At 38.7% G+C, this 20,850-nt stretch overlaps 1 protein-coding gene across 3 annotated transcripts in view; it reads left to right on the plus strand.

Moving 5' to 3' along the window:
* The first annotated feature begins 11,287 nt into the window (after positions 1-11,287).
* The window catches only part of pde4dip (phosphodiesterase 4D interacting protein), a 96,712-nt gene continuing 87,149 nt past the window's right edge, over positions 11,288-20,850 (plus strand). For 2 of the 3 annotated variants that reach the window (XM_084911194.1, XM_084911195.1), the window contains exon 1: positions 18,780-19,282. In XM_084911194.1, the coding sequence (XP_084767320.1) occupies positions 19,257-19,282 (26 nt within the window). In that variant the 5' untranslated portion in view covers positions 18,780-19,256. Of the gene's footprint in view, positions 11,528-18,779; positions 19,283-20,850 lie in introns of those variants that run through there. The other variant, XM_084911196.1, reaches the window with a different exon arrangement.

The following is a 20,850-nucleotide window of genomic DNA, read 5'->3' on the forward strand; positions in this document are numbered from 1 at the left end:
CATACACTGACTTCACAAACCAAAGACCAGGCTTTCTTTTCCCTCACACACACAATGACTTGGAGATCCAGTTGGCCTGCAGCAAGTGGACCTCACAGTTTATTTTTTTTTCAATTATCCATTTAGCGTAAGTGGCACTCGGCTGATGGGCAGCACGCCGAGAGGAAATGTTTGTATTGTCCGTATTTAACAATGGTGTTTAAACTAATACCTGATTAGCAAGAGTGAATCACCTTTGGGAAATAAATTTTTAACACTGCTCTGTTTCTTTTCTTTTACTTATAGTAATGACCCATCAGAATTTCTTCAAAACAATGTATACACTTTTTCTCTTCCTGACATATGTGTGTCTATGTGTGCTGGCCTGTCTTGTATCCGATTGTCACCACTTAATCCAGAATTATTGGGAGAGACCGCATTAATGCCTTGATGCAACGTCTTCTGAAGCCCTGTTTGATTATGAAGGCTACGCAATCCCCCCATTTACAGCACAAGAGGGCTCGAGAAGGGCTCAAAATGATGTGAATCATATCCTATGGCCTACACAATCACAAGATGAACTCCATTTGGAGACTGTGGGTTAACATGTTAGACAGCACCATCGTTAAAACAATAATTGGAAGAATGGTTTCCATTCCACGAGTTTAAAAAAAAAGGACTGAAATCGTTCATGAGCAATTTTTGAATTTCACTTCAAGTATTTATCATTAAGTAGAGATTTTCTTTTTTAGTTTGGAAAATAGTGTTTTAACTTAAAGGCAATTAAACGATGAGTTTATGTAACTCAAATAGTGTTTGCGAAGAATGTTGGAGTCACTCCAGTGAAACGCCAAATACAGGCAGATATATGGAATCTCTACTTGAACTTTTTTTTTTGAGCGACTGAGCAGCTATGTAACATGTGTTTGTAATAAGGGAGCCACCTGTGGGCCGGCAGAGTTGAGGTGGTGATGAATATCAGTGCCAGGCTGGGACAAGCAGCATATTTCCTTCAGCAGTGAAGCTTTTGATCACTCCATCAGCTCTGGGCGCAGGAATGAGCTAATATTAACAGTCAGCTGAAATGTCCTAACGTGAGTAGGAGCGTCACACGCAATTATGACTAATTCAAACAAACAGAGCAGGAAACTGCAGAAAGGTCCAAATATTCTCTACAAAAGAGCAAGCAGACGTAAACGTAACGTTACGTCACTCATCAACACTTCTACACACCCATTTACCTCACACAGCATTTGAGTTTCCCTTAAATAAACCTCATAAGTAGCTTTAAATAAAAAAAGACTAATTTGCAGATTACATTCATATATTTTGTAGTTGTCTGTTGACCTCATGGATGTAATCACCGAGACCATGTAAAACAGGCATTCCACAAGGATTAGTCATGTTTATTGTTTAAGGCGTCCAAGTATTTGTCCCCCTTCCTTTTTTGTTACGTATTTGTCACATACATGGTTCAGATCATCAAACAAATTTTGACAAAGATACAAAAGAATGAAAACTGCAGTTTTAAACCTAATGACTGGTTGTGCCTCCGGTTATTGCTGCTTGACAGCAAGTACTGCAATCAAGGATTCGTGATAGCTGGCAATGAGTCTTTAAGATCGCTGTCGAGGAATTTTTGGCCACCCTTCCTTGCCGAATTGTTTTAATTCAGTCACACTGGAGTTTTTGGGCATGAATGACCTACTTAAGGTCATGCCAAAGAATCTCACTCTGATTTAAATCCAGATTTTTATTCATTTATTTTATTAATATATTTAGCCATTCAGAGGTAGACTTTTTGGTGTGATTCAGATCATTATCCATCTACATAACCCATCTCCGTTTGCACATCAGACCACAAACTGATGGTCAGAAATTCTCCTTCAAAAATTTCTAGTAGAGAGCAGAATTTAACCATTCTTTAGCCACCACCACGTTTGATTGTTGGTAGGATTTTCTTATCATGAAAAGCTGTGTTTGTGTTCCACCTTCCACCAGGACAGGACACAAACCAAAAATCTCAACTTTTGTCTTGTCAGTCGACAGAATATTTTCCCAAAAGTCTTTGTCATGATCTAGATACTTTTTGGCAAATGTGAGGCAAGTCTGTGTTCGTTTTGGTTAATAGTGGTTTAAAGTTTAACATTATGCAATTTTTGCCCATTCCCTTTCTTGTTGTTGAAACCTGAACCTTAACTGAGGCTATTCTGGGTATTTTGGTGTGACCCCCTGGATGAGTTGTTTATGCCCTCTTTTTTTTTAACTTTGATAGGCTGGCCACTAGTGGGAAAGTTCACCACTGTTACAAGTTTTCTCAATTAGTGGATACTGGCTCTCACTGTGTTTTTTTGGGGGAATCAAGAAATATATTTTTAGCCTCTTTAGATGTCAATGAATTTGTTTCTCACCTGTTCTCTGTTTTCTTTAGATCGCAGGATAATGTGTTGCTTTTTGAGATCTTTTAGTCTACCTCAGGTTCCTGGTTGTGTTCGAATGATTTCTTGATCAGCAAACAGACCTGGGTGTGGCTAGTGAAACTAAACTTTCAGAAAGTTTTGTTAATTACAGTTAATTCATGATTTAGATTTGGATACCTTTACTCCCTTAATAAATAAAATCATGTCCTAGATTTGACTCTGGACCGCTCTAGCCCAACACCTAGTGTGCCAAGTAAATCTGCTCAATGCGTTAACTCCTTTTGTGAAACATATGGTATATTCGACCCATGGAGATATGCAAATCCGACTACCAGACAGTACTCCTTTTATTCCCCGCCACACCAAACTTATACTAGAATTGATTATCTTTTGTTAGACAATAAATTGACCCCAATGGTAATGAATGTAGAATACCCTGGAATAGTACTATCTGACCATAGCCCGGTCACACTGAAACTTAAATTCCCTGACTATACACCACCTCAGAGGATGTGGCGTCTTAATAGTAGATTGTTGGCTGATGATGATTTTAAAGAATTCATCAATTCGCAAATAGTTTTTTTCTTGGATCTTAATGATACTCCTGATATAAGCAGTGGCACTTTATGGGACTCATTAAAAGCGTATATACGCGGACAAATCATTTAATACAGTGCTGGTGAAAGGAAAAGAAGAATGAAACGTACCACAGAATTAATGAAAGCAATAAAAGAAGTTGACCGGGCAAATTCTATGACTCCATCTGAGGAGCTGCATAGAAAAAGGATTTTGCTCCAGACTGAATATGACATTCTGACAAGTCAGCGCGAGGAGGATTCATATCTTAGGTCAAGACAAGATCTCTATGAGTATGGTGAGCACGCCGGTAAACTCCTGAGCTACCATCTGAAACAATCAGCAGCTGCTGGTATGATAGTAGAGATAGGAGATAATGTGGGTAATAAAATTATAGATCAGAAGGGGATTAACAATCAATTTAAATCTTTTTATGAGGACTTGTATACCTCAGAAATAAATGATAGGGACCGAGTGAAGAATTTTTTTGAAAACCTTGAAATACCACCATTAGAGGCAGCAGATAGAGATAGGTTAGAGGGACCCATATCTGTCACGGAGATAGACAAAGCAATTCGGAGTATGAAGACAGGAAAAGCGCCGGGCCCTGATGGGTACCCAAGTGAGTTTTATAGAACATTTGCTCCCGCACTGATTCCCTTGCTTTGCAGAGTATTTAAGGAAGTTCTTGATAAAAAAGCTCTGCCCCAAACAATGTCACAGGCCTTGATCTCTGTACTCCTTAAGAAGAATAAGGACCCACTTAAATGTGAGTCATATCGCCCAGTAAGTTTACTTGGATGTGATTATAAAATACTGACCAAAGTACTGGCAGCTAGAATTGAGCTTGTTATAAGTAAGATAATACATCCTGATCAGACAGGGTTTATTGCAGGTAGACAACTCTCCAGCAATCTCCGCCGTCTGTTCAATGTAGTATATACTGCTGAAGATAACATTATGCCAGAGATTGTGATATCCCTAGATGCCCACAAAGCCTTCGATAGAATAGAGTATTACTATCTGTTTACGGCCCTCGAGAGATTCGGCTTTGGTCCAACATTTTGCTCGTGGATTAAAATAATTTATTCGAGTCCCCAGGCTATGGTGAGAACGAATAATATCATATCTGAACCCTTCTCTCTATTCCGGGGAACAAGACAGGGGTGCCCTTTGTCACCCCTGCTCTTTGATGTGGCAATTGAACCCCTTGCGATGATGCTGAGACAGGCTGCTGAATTGGTAGGGATACAAAGGGGGACACAAAACCATAGGCTGTCCTTATATGCTGACGATCTCCTCCTTTTCCTGTCAAACCCTGCCATTAGTATCCCGGTGGCCCTTGGTATTATCAAAGATTTTGGGAGGGTGTCGGGCTATAAAATTAATTTAGACAAAAGTGTTCTTTTCCCCATTAATAAACAGGCGAGGAAACTTTCTTTCCGGGCCTATCCCTTTGCAATACATAAGGATAGATTCACATATTTAGGTGTTAATGTAACTAGTAAGTATAAAGATTTACTGGACTATAACTTTAAAGTTGCACTGGACAAAGCAAAATTAGATATGGAAAGGTGGGCATCGCTCCCCTTATCATTAGCAGGGAAGGTAAATTCTGTTAAAATGAATATAATGCCACGGCTCCTCTATTTATTTCAGACGATACCGATTTTCATTCCTAAATCATTTTTTAAGGAATTGAACAAATGTACGTCTGCCTTTATTTGGAAAAAAACAGTCCCCAGGATAAGAAGGGAGTTTCTTGAGAGACAGAAAGAAGAGGGAGGCCTGGCTCTGCCGAACTATATGCACTATTATTTTGCTGCTAATATACATAAGTTGTTATTTTGGGTCAAAGAGTTAGATGAGGATGAAACCCCAATATGGGTTCATATGGAAAGGTATGTCTCTAGCCCAGTGTCCCTGCGCTCCCTGGTCTGCGCTCCTCTACCCTTGAGCAAACATTTTTACACAAACAATCCGGTGGTATCTAATTCTTTGAAAATTTGGACTCAATTCAGATCACATTTTAAAAACAGAAACGCCCTCCTATCTGCTCCCATCTATGGAAATCACTTGTTTCCCCCAGCCCTCGGGGGAACAGCCTTTAGGGAATGGCATAGAGCTGGGGTGGAATGTGTCAAACATCTTTTTAAAAATGGTACTTTTATGTCTGCTGCTCAACTGGAAAAGGACTATGGAATCTCCTCCAAGACTAATTACTTTAGATATTTCCAGGCTCGGGACTTTGTGAAAAAGTCATTCAGCCCCTCCCTCGAGCTTCCACAAAGCGGATGGATAGACGAGCTGATGGACACAGATCCGACTGCTAAGGGGACAATCTCCACGCTATATGCAAATATTCAGAATGTGGCTTCCCCCTCCCTGGACAATGTAAGAAGGAAATGGGAGGAAGAATTGGGGCTGGACATTTCAGAGGTTGACTGGGGAGGGGCTGTAGATCTAGTACACTCTGCTTCTGTATGTGTAAGACACGGATTGATACAGTTCAAGGTGTTACACAGACTCCACTTGTCAAGGGAGAAACTGGCAAGAATGTACCAGGGGGCCGATCCGACCTGCCCCAGATGTAAACAGGTGCCAGCCAACTTATGCCACATGTTCTGGTCTTGTTCCAGGCTGAAAGACTTTTGGGCTAACATCTTTAGAACATTCTCATTCATTTATAATAAAGATATGGAACCAATGCCTCTGACAGCCATCTTTGGTGTGGCACCGAGGGAAACTCAACTAACAGCCTCTCAGAGGAAGGCAATAGCATTCACCTCATTGTTGGCTAGGAGATTGATTCTATTCAACTGGATAAAGGCAACACCGCCATCCCATAAACGCTGGGTGGAGGAGGTGATGGCACACCTCAAATTAGAACATCTCAGATTTACTATACAGGGCAACATCAAGAAATTCTTTAAGGTCTGGCAGCCTTTCATTTCCTATTTTGAAGATGAGTTTCCGTCTACTCCATAACTGGCAACTCCCCCCCCCCCCTTTTTTTCCTTTTTTTTTTTTTTTTTTTTTTTTTCTCTGTCTGGGTATAGTTTTGTCTTACACTGTGTTGTAGGACTTGAGTTCGAGCTTTTCTGTATGAATGATATGCTTTCTGAAAACTCAATAAAAACACTTTGATTAATAATAATAAATAAAATCATTTAAAAGTTGCATGTTGTGTTTACTCTAGTTATCAATGTCTAATATTAAAATTTGTTTGATAATCTGAAACATGTGTGGTAAAAAATAATAAATCAAGAAAAGCATGAAATTCACAGCACTGTATATAATTGAAATTTGGGTACTGCATAGAAATTTGATGAAATGTACAGTGATGAGACCATTTATTTCTGGCAGGTCTGCTGTGACCATACCATGCTTTAGCTATGCTACTGTCATAGTTTTTGTAACAGCTGCATTCAGTAAGCAGATTCAAACAACTGATAACTGACAGGAGGAGGCGCAGATCGATCGGTTACTGCTTTAACTGTCTCTGTGTCTGTCCTCACAAGCCATCTCTCCAGAATATAAGCAAGTTAGCCGCTTGGCATGAAGTGCATTATTCTCTGCTTTGATAAAAATGTTATTTTCCACGAGCTTTTGAAGTACCTTTATGATATGAGTATAGTGTTCCCCTTCTCAAGAAGATTAGTATCCAGGTAGACAAATATATTCAGGAAATCTCTGAGAAGGTCATGGACCATGACCTGTAAGACAGCAGAAGTGTTCCTAGTTGGGGTATTAAAAGCCATCTTTCACTAGTCTCCCTCTGTGATCCACGCCAATAGATAAGCATTACGTAAGTCAAAATGATTGCTCCATGCACAGATTCATATCATGTTATCAGTGGCAAAGGAGACTTGATCTGTGATCTGGTTTAGTGCTCAAATCTATACATGGACATAATATAGCTCCCCACCTGCTGGGGAGGATGAGGGTCGGATGACTCCAGCATCAAGTGAGTCCTTGATACATGGTTAGATGTTCAGGGCCTGAAAGGATATAAAATGATTGGAGGGAATCAGTGCCCAGGAAGGAAGTCAGTGGCACAGTCATATGTCCAATGTCAGAGTAAGGCTAAAGCTTTTTCCTTGTTGAAACCTCTTTCATTATACAGCTCAGGACCAAGACGATAATCAGATGGCAAATGATCATGTTCCTTTTGATCGTTTGCCTATGGGCAGAATTGCTGACTGTAGGCAGAGGAAAGAACAGTAAGAGCTTTAGCTTTCATTGTTTTTATTTTTCCGGTTAATGTGAGTCTGAAACTAAGGATATCCAAGAATATTTTCTGCAGTGGAAGAAGCCTACAAGAAGAATTGTTGTTGAGTGTAGCAGATAGTAGCTGACAGTAGCATGTGGGGTTGTTCGTCTTTAGGAACAGTCTCACACGCACACCAGTATCCCCATGGCTTAGGCGGGAATTGGATTTTGGATGCACGGGGCAGGTGGCAACCAAATGTCCCAAGTGTTCACAGTACATTCAAAGTTCATTCTCCTCACCCATTTCTCTAATTTTAACTTGGCCCAAACGAGCTGTATCAGCTCCCCTGAGGTGTCAGATGTGGAGCTTGAACAGCTAGCAATGGAAGAAGGCAGAGATCCTGGTTTTTGATGGGACTTGTAATTCCTTCCCCTGCCTTGTTCCTGGAGGCAATTGTCAACGTGGACACTAAGACCTTAAAATCCTTAGGCTCATCACAGGAAGCTAATTCACCTTTTACCCACAGAGAATTATAGACCATCACTCTGAGAGCCTTTAACTTCCAGCCAGTCTCTGCCACAGCTACAGCTACTGTCCTGACATAGACTAAACAAACACCAGCTTTCTACTCTCGAAATAAATGATCAAAAAAGATTTGAAACTTATGATAAATTGTTTATATGATACTGATTGAATGAGATTGGTACACAAATATGATTCTCCCCACTTGACTGTCCAGCCTCACAACAGTGCAGTAGGATATTTTAATATTTTCATTAATGAAACCCATTAGCTCTCCCCCAGCAGATTGTCCCAAGCGGTCCTAAGCTGGCTGGATGATGGTGAGGATGACACGTATTCCTAAACAGAAGGGCCCAGTACACCACCAACTCATTCAGTTCTGAGATATGTGAAGATAGAGACACCAGCAACTATAGTCTTGTCTTCCAGGGGCCAGAACAGGTGACACTGAAGAAAATGGCTCAGGGTAAATGAACATTCTGTAAAATTATAGTTTACGTCGGCAGTAATGACAATCGAAACATGACCAATCGAAAAATCAATATTGAATTGGTGACAATACTGACTAAAATCAATATTGAATTGATGTGTGACTTTGCAAAAACAATGTTGGACTCTGTAGTTTGCTCTGGTCCCTACCCCAAACGGACCAGTGACATGTTTAGCCTCATTTTCTACTTAAATTGCTGGCTGTCTGAGTGATGTCCAAAAATGACGTGGGCTTTTTAGATAAATGGGAATCTTTCTGGGGAAACTTGGTCATATTAGATGGCATCCATCCCAGTTTGGATGGAGCAGCTCTCATTTCTAAAAATCTGAACAAATGTACTAAACCACGAAGCAGAGTTGCAGTCTTACACGCCTCTCTGCAGCATCTCTCTTCTGGTTATCCCACCTAAAACCCCATCCCCTTAGACTGTGTCTGCTCCCAAACAGACAAAAAACAAACTAAAAACCAGCAAAAAACAACTTAAACATAAAAAAATCAAAAAAAGAACAATACAACATCCACATCTGCACCAAAGCGTAAAACAGTGAAATGTGGATTATTAAACATCACCTCTCTCTCTTCCAAGTCCCTGTTAACACATGTTTTAATCACTTATCAACAATTTTTTGGCAACAATCTCCCACCTCAGCTTGTAAATCAAGTAAAGAAGCAGAAAGAGTTATAATCCATTTAAAAACCTGAGACTTAGCCTTGTCCACTCCAGCTGGAAAACTCAAAATCCAGTTCTATTTGATATTATCTATCGTCCACCTGGGCCTTACACAGTTTTTGTCTTAATTCTCAGACTTTTTATCTGATTTAGTGCTCAGCTCGGATAAAACAATTATTGTGGGTGATTTTAACATCCATGTAGATGCTAAAAATGACAGCCTCAACATGGCATTTAATCTGTTATTAGACTCAACTGGCTTCTTTCAAAATGCAAAAGAGCCCTCCCACCACTTTAATCACACTCTGTCCTGTTCTAACTTATGGCATAGAAACTGAACATTTAACAATATTTCCTAAACTGTCTTTGTTCTGATTATTTCCTGATAACATTTAAATTTACAATATTGGATTACACAGCAGTAGGGAGTAGATTTCATCACAGCAGGTGTCTTCCTCAAAGTGCTGTAACTAAGTTTAAGGAAATAATTCATCCACAGCTCTCTTCGTCATTGCTTTGTGCCAACACAGTGCAGAGCTACGCTACTCCCACAGAGGTTGATTATTTTGTGCCACACTTCTTCACTGTTTACAACTCTAGATACTGTAGCTCCTCTAAAAATTAGAGCCTCAAATCAGACGTACTTTACTCCCTGGTATAACTCTCAAACACACTTTAAAGTGGAAAACTGGTAAGCTGGAGAGTAAATAGTATCTCACTAAATTAGAAAAGCATCATTTAGCACAAAAAGCCAGTTTGCTGCTCTACAAAAAGCCCTCTGTAAATCTGGGACATCTTATTATTATTTTCTAGCTTTAATATTGTTTTCATTCATCTGTCCATTCATTTTTATCACACGCGTTTTGAACTATAGTTTTGTTTAGCTATAGTTTAATTCAGTTCAGTTTTATATATTTATTTATTTATTGTTAATATACAAATTTAATACATGTATTTAATTATTTGTTGTTATTAATCTTTGTCTCTCTTCAACAGTATGTCTTTGTCCTGTCTTCATCTACTCACCCCCAACCGGTCACACCAGATGCCTTATTCTGCTGGATGCTTCTTCCTGTTAAAAAGGAGTTTTTCCTTCCTTCCTTCTTTCCTTCCTTCCTTCCTTCCAACTTTTGCAAAAACACTTGCTCATTGGCAGTCATGATTGTTGTGGTTTGCTCTATTCACTTTATAATATTGTGGGGTCTTCACCTTACACCTTCAAATTACAATATAAAGCACCTTGAATTGTTGTGATTTGGTGCTACACAAATAACATTGAATTGAATAAAGAGAAATGGGTGAGTCACTTCATCTCAAGTCAAATCAGATTTTTTTGCTCAACCATCTGATATTTGCTTAAAACTTTTATGGTCTTGAGTATTGGCTAATTAAAATATGAAAATAAAAATAAAATAAAATTCCTGCATTCCTGTAAAGCTCCATATTTGAGCAGACCCTAATTTAAAAAAACAAAAAAACAAAACCTTCACATTCCAAAATATAACTTTTCTGACAATTTCTGAATAATATATATAGTCATATTTAACAATAAAAAATATAAATAAAAAGGAAGAATGGCGTCTGTAGCTTGAATTCATGTGGCACATGTGGAATGTATGGAACACATCCCTTTTTTCATCTGAGCACATGTCATGAAATAAAAACACATTGAGGAGTAACTGAAAGAACATATGTGCACATAAACACCACACAACGGAAATACACGATTTTACATGACTGTACATTAACTGTGGAATGTAGTGCATTATTTGGCCACTAGGTGACATAACATCAATGGCTCGCACAGACTAGTTTGAAGCAAAAACCAGGACCGATTTAAAGGAAATTTCAAATCAAAAAAGGGAAATTCACTCATATAAAGACACAGAGGGAAACACATGTAATGACCTTGTTATTTTATTGTGGAGATGAGGACAGGGCTGATGGCGTAATATCTCCAGCATTCAGTTTGCTAACTCAATAAAAGAAAAGCTCGGTTCATACTCTGTCTGTTCTATACATTTAGTTTTACCTTTTACGGTGAATTTTCATTTTAGTAGACTTTTGGAAGTTTTGTAACATTTAATTTCTGACAGCTGTCTCACTTATCGATATCTCACATGCCTTAATAGTATTCAGTTGTAATATGCATTTCCTATCCTTATTCAATTTCCAACCAATAGCCAAACTCTGTCTCTTATGGTAATAGCGTGCCTCTTGACATGCTGCCAGTCTGTCTAAAATGTGTCATCTATCCAAGCAAAGCATTGTTTTTTTGCACACGTTTTACCCCTCACCTCCCAACTCCCCGCATTGACGAGCCGGTCACATGGTTTCCTTGGACGTCTGCGGGAAGAGGGGACACAATCTGCGTGCATAAAAATGAAAATCCAGAATACCCTAATGGAGGGGGCCGGGTGTGTGTGTGTGTGTGTGGGGGGGGGGCGCTTAACCGACCAATGAGCTGCAACGGGAGCATTAGTGGTGGCGTCATAGCAGCAGCATCTCTGACTCCAGATTGAGGTGACTCCTGCAACCATGACCGGATGATGAAGGGGTAATAAACGGATACCGGCGATGATGTGCTCGTGGAGATGAAGAAGAAGATGGCTAAAGAGAGATGCTGCTGTCACCGCAACATACGACTTACATACGAGGTAGTCACGCATCGTCTATTTCTGTTTGTGCTGTAATGTAGAACCGTTTTGGCCGAATAACAGCAATAAAGATGGAGACACTTATTCTCGTGTAACTGAAAACAAATTTAGAGGAAATGCAGTGCATAAGAACGCAATGTGTTGTTATTTACCCGCCCAGCAGGCATATTATGTTGTAAACCAAAATCCAGTGTTGATGCTGTCAGGTGGTGATAAGCATCTGATCCGCAGGAGGTCTGGGACTGTTATTAGTCAATAACTGTTTCCTGTTCCTTAGTGATTTATTGATTTCTGAGCTATATGATTTTCATTAGCAGTCTCAGCACAGAGCTCTTCCTCTACTGTAGCTTTCCATCTAAAGGGCAGTACTTGTGATTTTTCCATCTCTTGAATGAATTACTTCTCTCGAACAAGTTTCTAGGCTTTCTCAAGTGTTTTTACATAGAAGACAGAGAATAAAGAAAATTCACATAGACTGTTCTGACTGGCAGTGCTGATGTAATTTATGCAATATTTTACATTTATATCAAAATATTTAGACAATAGTTTGAAAGTTAGATTGCAATTGTACATGTATGCAGATCTCATTATATATAGAATGTGGTCACTCTGATTAGGCTGAATATGCTACATTCTTTCCAATCACATGACAAAGTCCTTTTTGATCAGGCCCTGTGATGTGTTAAAGATCAAATGCTATCATATTATCCCAATAGAATCCTTTGCTCTCCAATTGCAGGCCAGCGTTTCTAAACGTACGATTCCAGGCACTCGAACAAGATATCAGGCCCGCTCCTGTGGAACTAGCTCCCAGTCTAGGTTTTGGAGACAGACATCATGTCTGCTCTTAAGACAGGGCTTACAGTTAGTTTTGGATTAGGTGACCTGGAACCAACATTATTACAGTTTTTGTTTTCTCTAGATTATAGGATCATTACTTTAAATATAACACATTTAAAATTCAATTAATTACATTTTATTTATTTTGAGCAAAATCATGGCAACAGCCCCTAAAATGATAAAATGCTTTAATTCCACACATTTTTAATGCAGGTTTTTTTGTTCAACCCACCGAATTAAAGCTGAAAGTCTGAGCTGAGTTGTTTCATTTAAAATTCATTGTGGTAATATACAGAACCAAAAAAGTTGTCTCTGTCTGTCCAAATGTTTATGGACCTAACTGTAAGTAGAGTTTTCAGGTATCTGTACTTTACTTTAGTAGTTATTTTTACTTTTTCCTTTAACTCCCTACATTTTAAACAAATGTATGTACTTTCTACTCCATATATTAACAGACTTCGCACTTACATCTACTCATGTTGTCATTCAGTGATTCAGGCATAACATTCATTACTTTAAGGACCACTTTTGTGTGTGAGATGAAGATAAACTCAAGCTGTACATTTACTGTAGTACTGTGCTAAAGGTAATAAAACTTTTTCACTGTTGTAAAGGGTAAAAGGATAGGATAAAATACCTTTTACTTTAATTAAATTAATTAAAGTCATTAATTAAATCAATTAATTAATTTATTTTCAACATTTTTTTTGCATCTTCAACTGAAAACCCCCCAAAACTGCAGAAAGTTCTCAGTTAAACAAATATTTACTATTCATGTACTTTGTTAGGTGTATTTTACACGTGTATTTCATTTGCTGACACTTCCATGTATAAGTGGGATGCATTTATTCAAAAGTCAGTTTTGCAAATAAGAAAGAAAAAAAAACTGTCAATTTTGTATAATGTTTGTTGATGTTTAATGACTGAGCATTATGTCACTTGTGGCTTAGATTTGTGTTATTTGAGCCAAACCATCACACTGAGTTATTGATTATTTATAAAGTAGTTTTTCACAATATGCGCTTTGGATGGGGGAGGGCTAATAAATGCATTTGTCGTCTGGCTAGATTTGAGTGAAAACACCTGGGAAAATTATGTCCACATGCTCAAACTGTTGTTCAGCCACTTTATGATGTTGATTTCTATCGTGAAACATTCTTCATTTTTTAACAGTACACACCAGTGAACTCTCTTGGATGAAATAAAAAGACAAAAACAAACTGTCATTCAAAGTCTTTCTGGCAGATTTTTGGCTTTTAAACACTCTTCAAGATCGTCATTCACAGCTTGTACATAAACTGCTGAATTAACTGGACAGCAACATCCTCCCAGCACAGTACACAGACCCCACATCTAATAAGACAGAGAGTGAAGGTCTGTGCCTTATTCTAACTCATGGTGGAGAAAGATTCACAAAACACTAATAAATCTCTTGTGAGGGACTAAATATTTGCATTCATTTAATAAAAAAGAAAGATGTTTACATACATCACCAGAGCATTCTCATTCCCAACGCGTAACATACAGACGATTTGTCGCATATGTATCAGATATAGATAACAGCTCAAATGGAGTCCTGACAAACTTACTCAGGTCCACTGAAGATAAAGTTCTTAAAAATAAAACTTTTTGTTCATATTTTTTCTACATACTTCACTACTAAAAGTATTTTTGACTGTGTTGATGGTCAGTTTTGTCAGTCACAGCTCTAGTTGTCTGAGCACTGTCCAGCATTGGGGTGGCTGTAGCTCAGGAGATAGAGCAGGTTATCTACAAATCAGTAGGTTGGTGGTTCCATCCCTCACTGCTCTGTGTGCCTGATATGCATGGGAAAGATGTTAATGGCAAGTTGCTCTCTGATTGCTGTCTGCTCTCGGCATGAGGATGTGTGTAAATGTTAGACAGAAAGAATAGTTTGAATGAGACATGTTGAATAAAGCACTTTAAGTACTGAGGTGGAGTACAATATGCAAACCAGTTCATTTCTAATGGTCCAGTGTTTCGAATTTTTGTTGTGGAATAATGAAATATTCTTTTGACATGTTTTTATTGGAGATTCAGTATCGGAATTTCAGGAGCGTGACCACGCCTCCAAACACGCTCCTTCCAGTTGTCATCTATATATGTTTCCCCAGTTCTACAAACTGTTCATTCTCATTTGCCCCACCATCCTGCCCCTTTTCAATTCTTTAACTTCTTCACTTCCATTGGTACATGGGGACCTGCCAGGCCCCTTCGAGGCCTTCCCCAAACCGCAGCTCAATTCATGTCCAAGCCATTCACCTTTACCTACTAAAATGCTGCCAAACCTAAAATGAGGATGTGGGCCCAGTGAATTATAACATATGTATATTATTTTCTAGTGCTTCTGAGTTTGGTTATTTGCCGCTCTTGATTTCTTGTTTAGTTATGTCAGTTCCCTGTGATGTCCAGTCTATCCGAGTCTCATCTCTGTGTCTTGTCCTCAGTGCCTGCTGTTGGAATTCAGTATTGGTTCAATGTTAGTTTATCTTATGTCAGTTTGCTTCTGGTCTTTGTTTCATCTGTGTTTTTCTCTGGTCCTAGTTTATCAGTCTGTTTTGCCCATCCGCTGCTCTGTTATTATTTTTGTTAACTCAGTCTGCTGCCTGCAATTAAGATGTGTTTAAATTTAGTTCTGGTCTGATGAGTCCTACATTGGGTTTTCTATTTAATTACTTTGAACATCTTTCAAATAAGTATGAAAGAACAAATCGAGTAACACACTGTCAGAGGTTTACTTGCAAAAAAATAGGTACAATACAAAATACATACTTCCAGCCTTGATCACAGGTGCATGTCATGGCAAAGCCAATCACATGTAAGCATATATCATAGTAGTAACTAGTAACATGTTGTATCACATAGTTGCTGCTTATACAAATGTCACTTTCAACAACATCCCAAATATGCTCCACTGGACTGAGATCTGGTGATTATGGAGACCAGTAGGGTCGTGTTTCTCCAAACTTCTATTGTGGAATTTTGGTGAAAAACCTGTGCAAAATATAGCCTCCGTATCCTGTTCTTAGATAACAGTAGTGACCAACAGTGTGGTCTGCTGTACCAGTCTGATTCACGGTCAGATACTTTCAGAAATGCTCTTCTGCTTACATTTTTCTAACAAGCGACTGAGTTACTGTTGCCTTCCTATCAGCTCGAAATTCTCCACTGAAAAAATGAGAGCAGCCCATCTGGCATCAAGAACCTTATCACTTTCACTCCCCGTCCTTCCTAATGCTTGGTTTGAACTTCAGCAGGCTGTCTCTGCCATGTCTACATGCAATTTAGTAAAGTTTAAAAGAAATCCTTCACATTTCCTTTTTGTGTTTGAACACTTTTTATTTTTGCAGTACTCTTTCTAAAGTCAGAAAGGTTTTGATTAAAGTTAAAAAAAAATGTATTCACTGTAAACAGAGTTGAGGTGACTGGCTGACATCAACCTGTTATAATTGTTAGCCAGCAACAGCAGTCTAAGCACAAGAGCACAGATACAAGATTCAAGGTGGAAAGCTGAAAGTTAACGAGGAAAAAAAAGAAAGAATGTACAAGTAGGAGGGTAAAGGATGTGATTGGGTTAATAACAGGGTGTAGCTTTCTGTCAGGAGACTGGCCCTCGTCTCTCTTGTTTCATGTCTCATGTCTTTCATGCCTGTCATCACCTCAATCTAGAATAACAATATCAGATAACATTATTCATAGTAGTTAAATTTAACACCGAATTTCTACATCTAGATCTACTAAATAAACTGTCCCGTTCTCGTAATTTCTCTTTCAATCTTTTTGGAGCATGAAGGTCCGACTCAAGTTCTATGATCATAGTTTGACTGCCAAAAATAAAGATGTGAGCTCAGTCAAGGGAATTTGACTGATTCTTCTAAACCACAGGAGTCATGTGTGAAATATCTACGTGCTTACACAGCAACAACTCAGTCAAGAGAATAACTAAACAGTGAAGAAAATCGAAAAGTTACAGACTGATATGTTAAGCGAATAAATTCTTCTGTTATGCAGTAATCACAGCTTGTCAGAAGAGAATAATACGCACACAGAATTAATATGGAATTAAAAGAAATGAGAAAAAACATATAATCTTAGATGAAACTGGTAACTTAATGTAGTCTCATAAACAAATGTCAGTTCCTGTGGTAATAATATTCTGCTAATATGCAAGTTAAAGGTAAATGATTGCAGGCGTGTCACACCACCTCCTTCCTGGTATCCATTCCTCAGGGATGCCCCCTCTCTCCAGGATTGTGTTAAACAAAGACCACTTAAAAAGACCACTGCCCTCTCTCCTACATATCCATACTGCCACAGGTATGTCATCTGGATGCAACCTACCTTCACACCTGCCTTTCCGCTCTTCTTCCTCTTCCTAAGTGCCCTCATTACTAAATTTTCTCCCGCCATCATCTTCTTTTTCATTTTCCTTATTCTTGTTTCTATAATAATCTTTGAAGTTTACTTTGAAATTGTTTTTGCCCTAACCCCATGGATTGGGAACAATAGGCCTGATGTAAGGAATTATGAATACACAGTAACACCCAAGACTCCAAGTGACCCAAGCAGTAAATCACACTTGAGTGAAGGGTTTGTTATTTTGGCTGATTGCATTTGGCTCAGTTGAGGGAAGCCTCTCAGTTCAGCCTCTGATTTTCTGTCTCTTGCCCCGATAAGGCCTGCTGGCCAGCTGCACGCTACGTGCTATGTGTGGAATGTGAGGATATCTATGCTTAGGTCGAGATGGAAGGACAGTGAAGGTGAGGAAGAGAGGAGAAGAGACATTCCCTGTTCCTTAACCCCAACCCTACAGGTCATGTATCTGTATCTATCTGGCAGATAGCAGGTTACACTAAATTATGAATTGACCAGTTTTAGATTTCATATACGCACATAGATCCAAATATAGCAAGGTATTTCTTTGTCATGAATATTAAGTGTTATATACATACTCAGTTCCTATGAAGCTGTTATTACATGGCAGTAAATGAAGTAGTAGAATTTACTACTAAAAAGGTCTTGTTATCTCAATAAAATTAAACTGTAGTGAGTTATGATCACTATAATCTTTCTTTTCCCCATTTTGTTTGGCTTATTTTAGCGCGAATCAAAAACAGGTGTCAAAAAAAGGTGCATGAACTCTTGGTTTATGGCCAGCATTAGCACATGTATTGTGGTTGTGAATAAAAACAGTCAGCAAACATGAACATCGGGTACAGCTGTCTGGCAAATGTGAATCTATATAAAAACCTGTGGGAGTTTAGAAAGCAGAAAACAATTCCTGTGTCTTTCCTTTTTTTTTTCACCAGTTTGTTACCACTACTGTACTACTTTCACTTCATTTCCAAGATTATTTTATACAAAAACATTATTTATCTAAAACGGTGGATCATGACCAAAGGAGGAGACAATTTAATTTTATTTGGATCTGGGAATGTGTTTTAATAGTATTATTATTATTATTTTCTTTTTAATTATTATTATTGTTATTATTATTATGAGTCAAGGTTTTCCCCGTGCATGAAAACACGTTTTCTGAGTGCCATTAAGATTTGAATTCAAATACAATTTTCTCGTTGCTATACACACACTTTTATAAAGTAAAGTAAAACAAATGATAAATAACCATTAATACTGTAACCTGGCACACCTTGTCTAATTGTGCTTGCCCTTCGTTTACTAAGTGATAATTATCATTATCTGTGCACATTAAACTGAATATGCAATATTAAGAAAGGTAACAGAAAATTAAAACTCCTATGACCAAAGAAGAGGCTTCTCTCTAATTTATAAAGGTCTGGTTCTCAGGTGAATGAATATACAATTTGATCCTTTGTGTTAATAAACTGCCACACCCAAAATTGCCCATAGGAGTTTTTCTTTAAACCAAACACAGTTCAAATCTGATTTTTTTTCCCCTACATACAGACTCACACAGACCACACCCTCCTGTTTGGAGAAACACTGAATGAGAATTTCCACAAACGTTGATCCAGACCACTGTTTTTGACTCCTAGCCTAAAGCTGTCTAGCTTTGATCCTGAGCTCCCTCGGCCAACCTCAATGTGCTGCTTGTTTGTTCAGATCTAGTCGGCACAGCTATACTGTGATTCTTTTAAACTGATTTTCAAGAGGTGCTTAATGCTGCTTTTATGTGACGGATCTGAACATTTTCTCCAGGAAAAAATGTAAAGCAGTTCAGTGTTTTGTGTTGGAGGAAATTAGTGTCTAAATGCCGCCTTTTACCTGTTGCAACACGTTAGACACACCTACAGGGAGAAGGAGGTGTGCATAAACACACATGCACACTATCAAACACACAGGTATCCTCCTTGTGCTCCACCTGCCTTTAAAAAGTACCAGAGGCAAATAGTCAATAGACAGTGAGTATTTTATTAGAAATGGCTGGAAAACGTTGGTGTGGTTTATACACCCACTGACACACACACGCACACATACCTGGTGAAGCGGCTGTTGTGGAGCATGCTGAGACAGATCACTCTTTCATGGTGAAGCAAGCAGCCTCTGTGTACCTTTGCTCCACGGTGCTGTTTACCACATCTCTCTGTGACTTTCGCTGCCACGTCAAATGACTGCCTGGGTGCTTGGCTCGCTCCTCTGGGAGCCTCGTGGCCGAAGAGCCTGACTGTGGTCACTCTGCTTTGACTCTGAAGATTCTCTGCAACTTTGCTATTTGCAGCTTGTAATATGCCTAGGTTTGAGTGTTTACTGAAACTCTAATGGCAGCTAGGAGGTAATCGGATATCTTCGGGTCTCTGAAGGCTGAGGCCAAGGACTATTCACCTGACAGATGAGGACATACTTTGTACTGAGCTTTTGTGCTGTTTTTAAATGATACAGCTGAAAAATGAGTGGATTTCTTTATAGAGGAAGGTAAGCCTTTGCAACAGTGCTTATGATGAGTCAGTTTGATGAATGTGCATGGTTTGTGAAGTGTGAGTGTGTTGTATTTCTTTGTTCTGTATAGGCATGTGTGAGTGTGCTTTTATAAATGTAACATGTAGAGAAAAGATTTTGTTCTGAAAGCAGATAGAGTAAAAGTCTCATTTACCTTTCAGGAGAAAAGAGAGCTTTACATTGAAATTAGCTCAGCCAGCTGCAGTCATTTCAACGGAAACAGCTGAATTATCTGTGTCCACTGTTGTTATTTTAACCCCTTCAGGCATGTGACAAAACATTAGTCATGTTTTATTTCTCATATTAAAAGTAATTCATGCTATTACACTAACAGTGTAATTTATTGTGTCATCCAGTTGGAACTTATTCTTAAAACCGATGAGATGACTGAAAACTTCACGATTTGGTGGCTGCTGCGGTCCAACAAATGGAAATATTCTACATGTTATTGTCTGGGGTTAAAGTGGAATTTGGCAAGGGGGACGCTAAGTTCAGGGCAGCCAGGGAGCAACTACATTATATTACAATTTAGAAGCCTTTGTTACATTTGCCACTATCCAACCCTTGGCCACCTTAAAGCTGAAATTTGGCACCTGTTGTTAAAAAGCTTAATACCACTTTAGATTCAGATTCACGTTAAATTGAAATTGATGACATCCTCAAGAACAAACTTCTGTTACTTAGTGAAAAGTTCTGTTACTTACTTATTGAAAACTTAAATTTGCAATTGTTTTCAAGCATTATTACCTTTCTTTTCATGTACAAAATATTTAGTCAAATCAAATGCAAACTACCTAAAAGATTGCTGACTTTACAAACAAATACGATTGTAAAACCTTCTCCCTTGGTAGTTACACTTCCACCGCTATCTTTCTATTGAGAATTTGCTCAGAAATTACAATTCAGAATTGAGTGCTTTGTCTCTTTCTTAAAATGTATCTGTTGCTAACCACGGAAACCGCCATATGGATTAATAAATGAACACAAACAGAAGCAGAGCAAAAGATGAAGGTTTCATCCACCCTCTCCATTGCTAAAGTCCCTTCGTCTAACCTCACAATACAAGAAAAGAAGGCCGTTGCATCACTGAGCAAAAACAAAACATCACCATATTACCAGCCGACAAGGGGAGGTGCACTTTTGTTCTAAACACAATGGATTATCACACAAAAATTATTACACTCCTTAGTGACAACAGTACCTATGAAGCATTAAAATGAGACCCCACAAGCGACTACAAAAGTCAACAGTTGCCTGCAAGAACTTGAATAGGATAAAGTCATTGACCGCCCTACATACCGTCGTCTATACCAAGGGGATGCTATACCCTGTATTTACGGACTTCCAAGGATCCACGAAGAAGGACTCCCACTCAGACCCAGTGTTAGCAGTATGAACTCAGCTACCTACAACATTTCCAAACACCTTGCCACCATCCTTGTGCCCCTTGTGGGGAACAACCCCATCACATCAACTCCACTGACTTCAACAACAAGGACCAGAAACTTGCACTGGATCCAGATGAAACCATAGTGTCCTTTGAT

This window comes from Perissodus microlepis, chromosome 17 (genome assembly GCF_051167445.1).
Source record: "Perissodus microlepis isolate ML-2025 ecotype Zambia chromosome 17, ASM5116744v1, whole genome shotgun sequence".
Lineage (NCBI taxonomy): Eukaryota > Metazoa > Chordata > Actinopteri > Cichliformes > Cichlidae > Perissodus > Perissodus microlepis.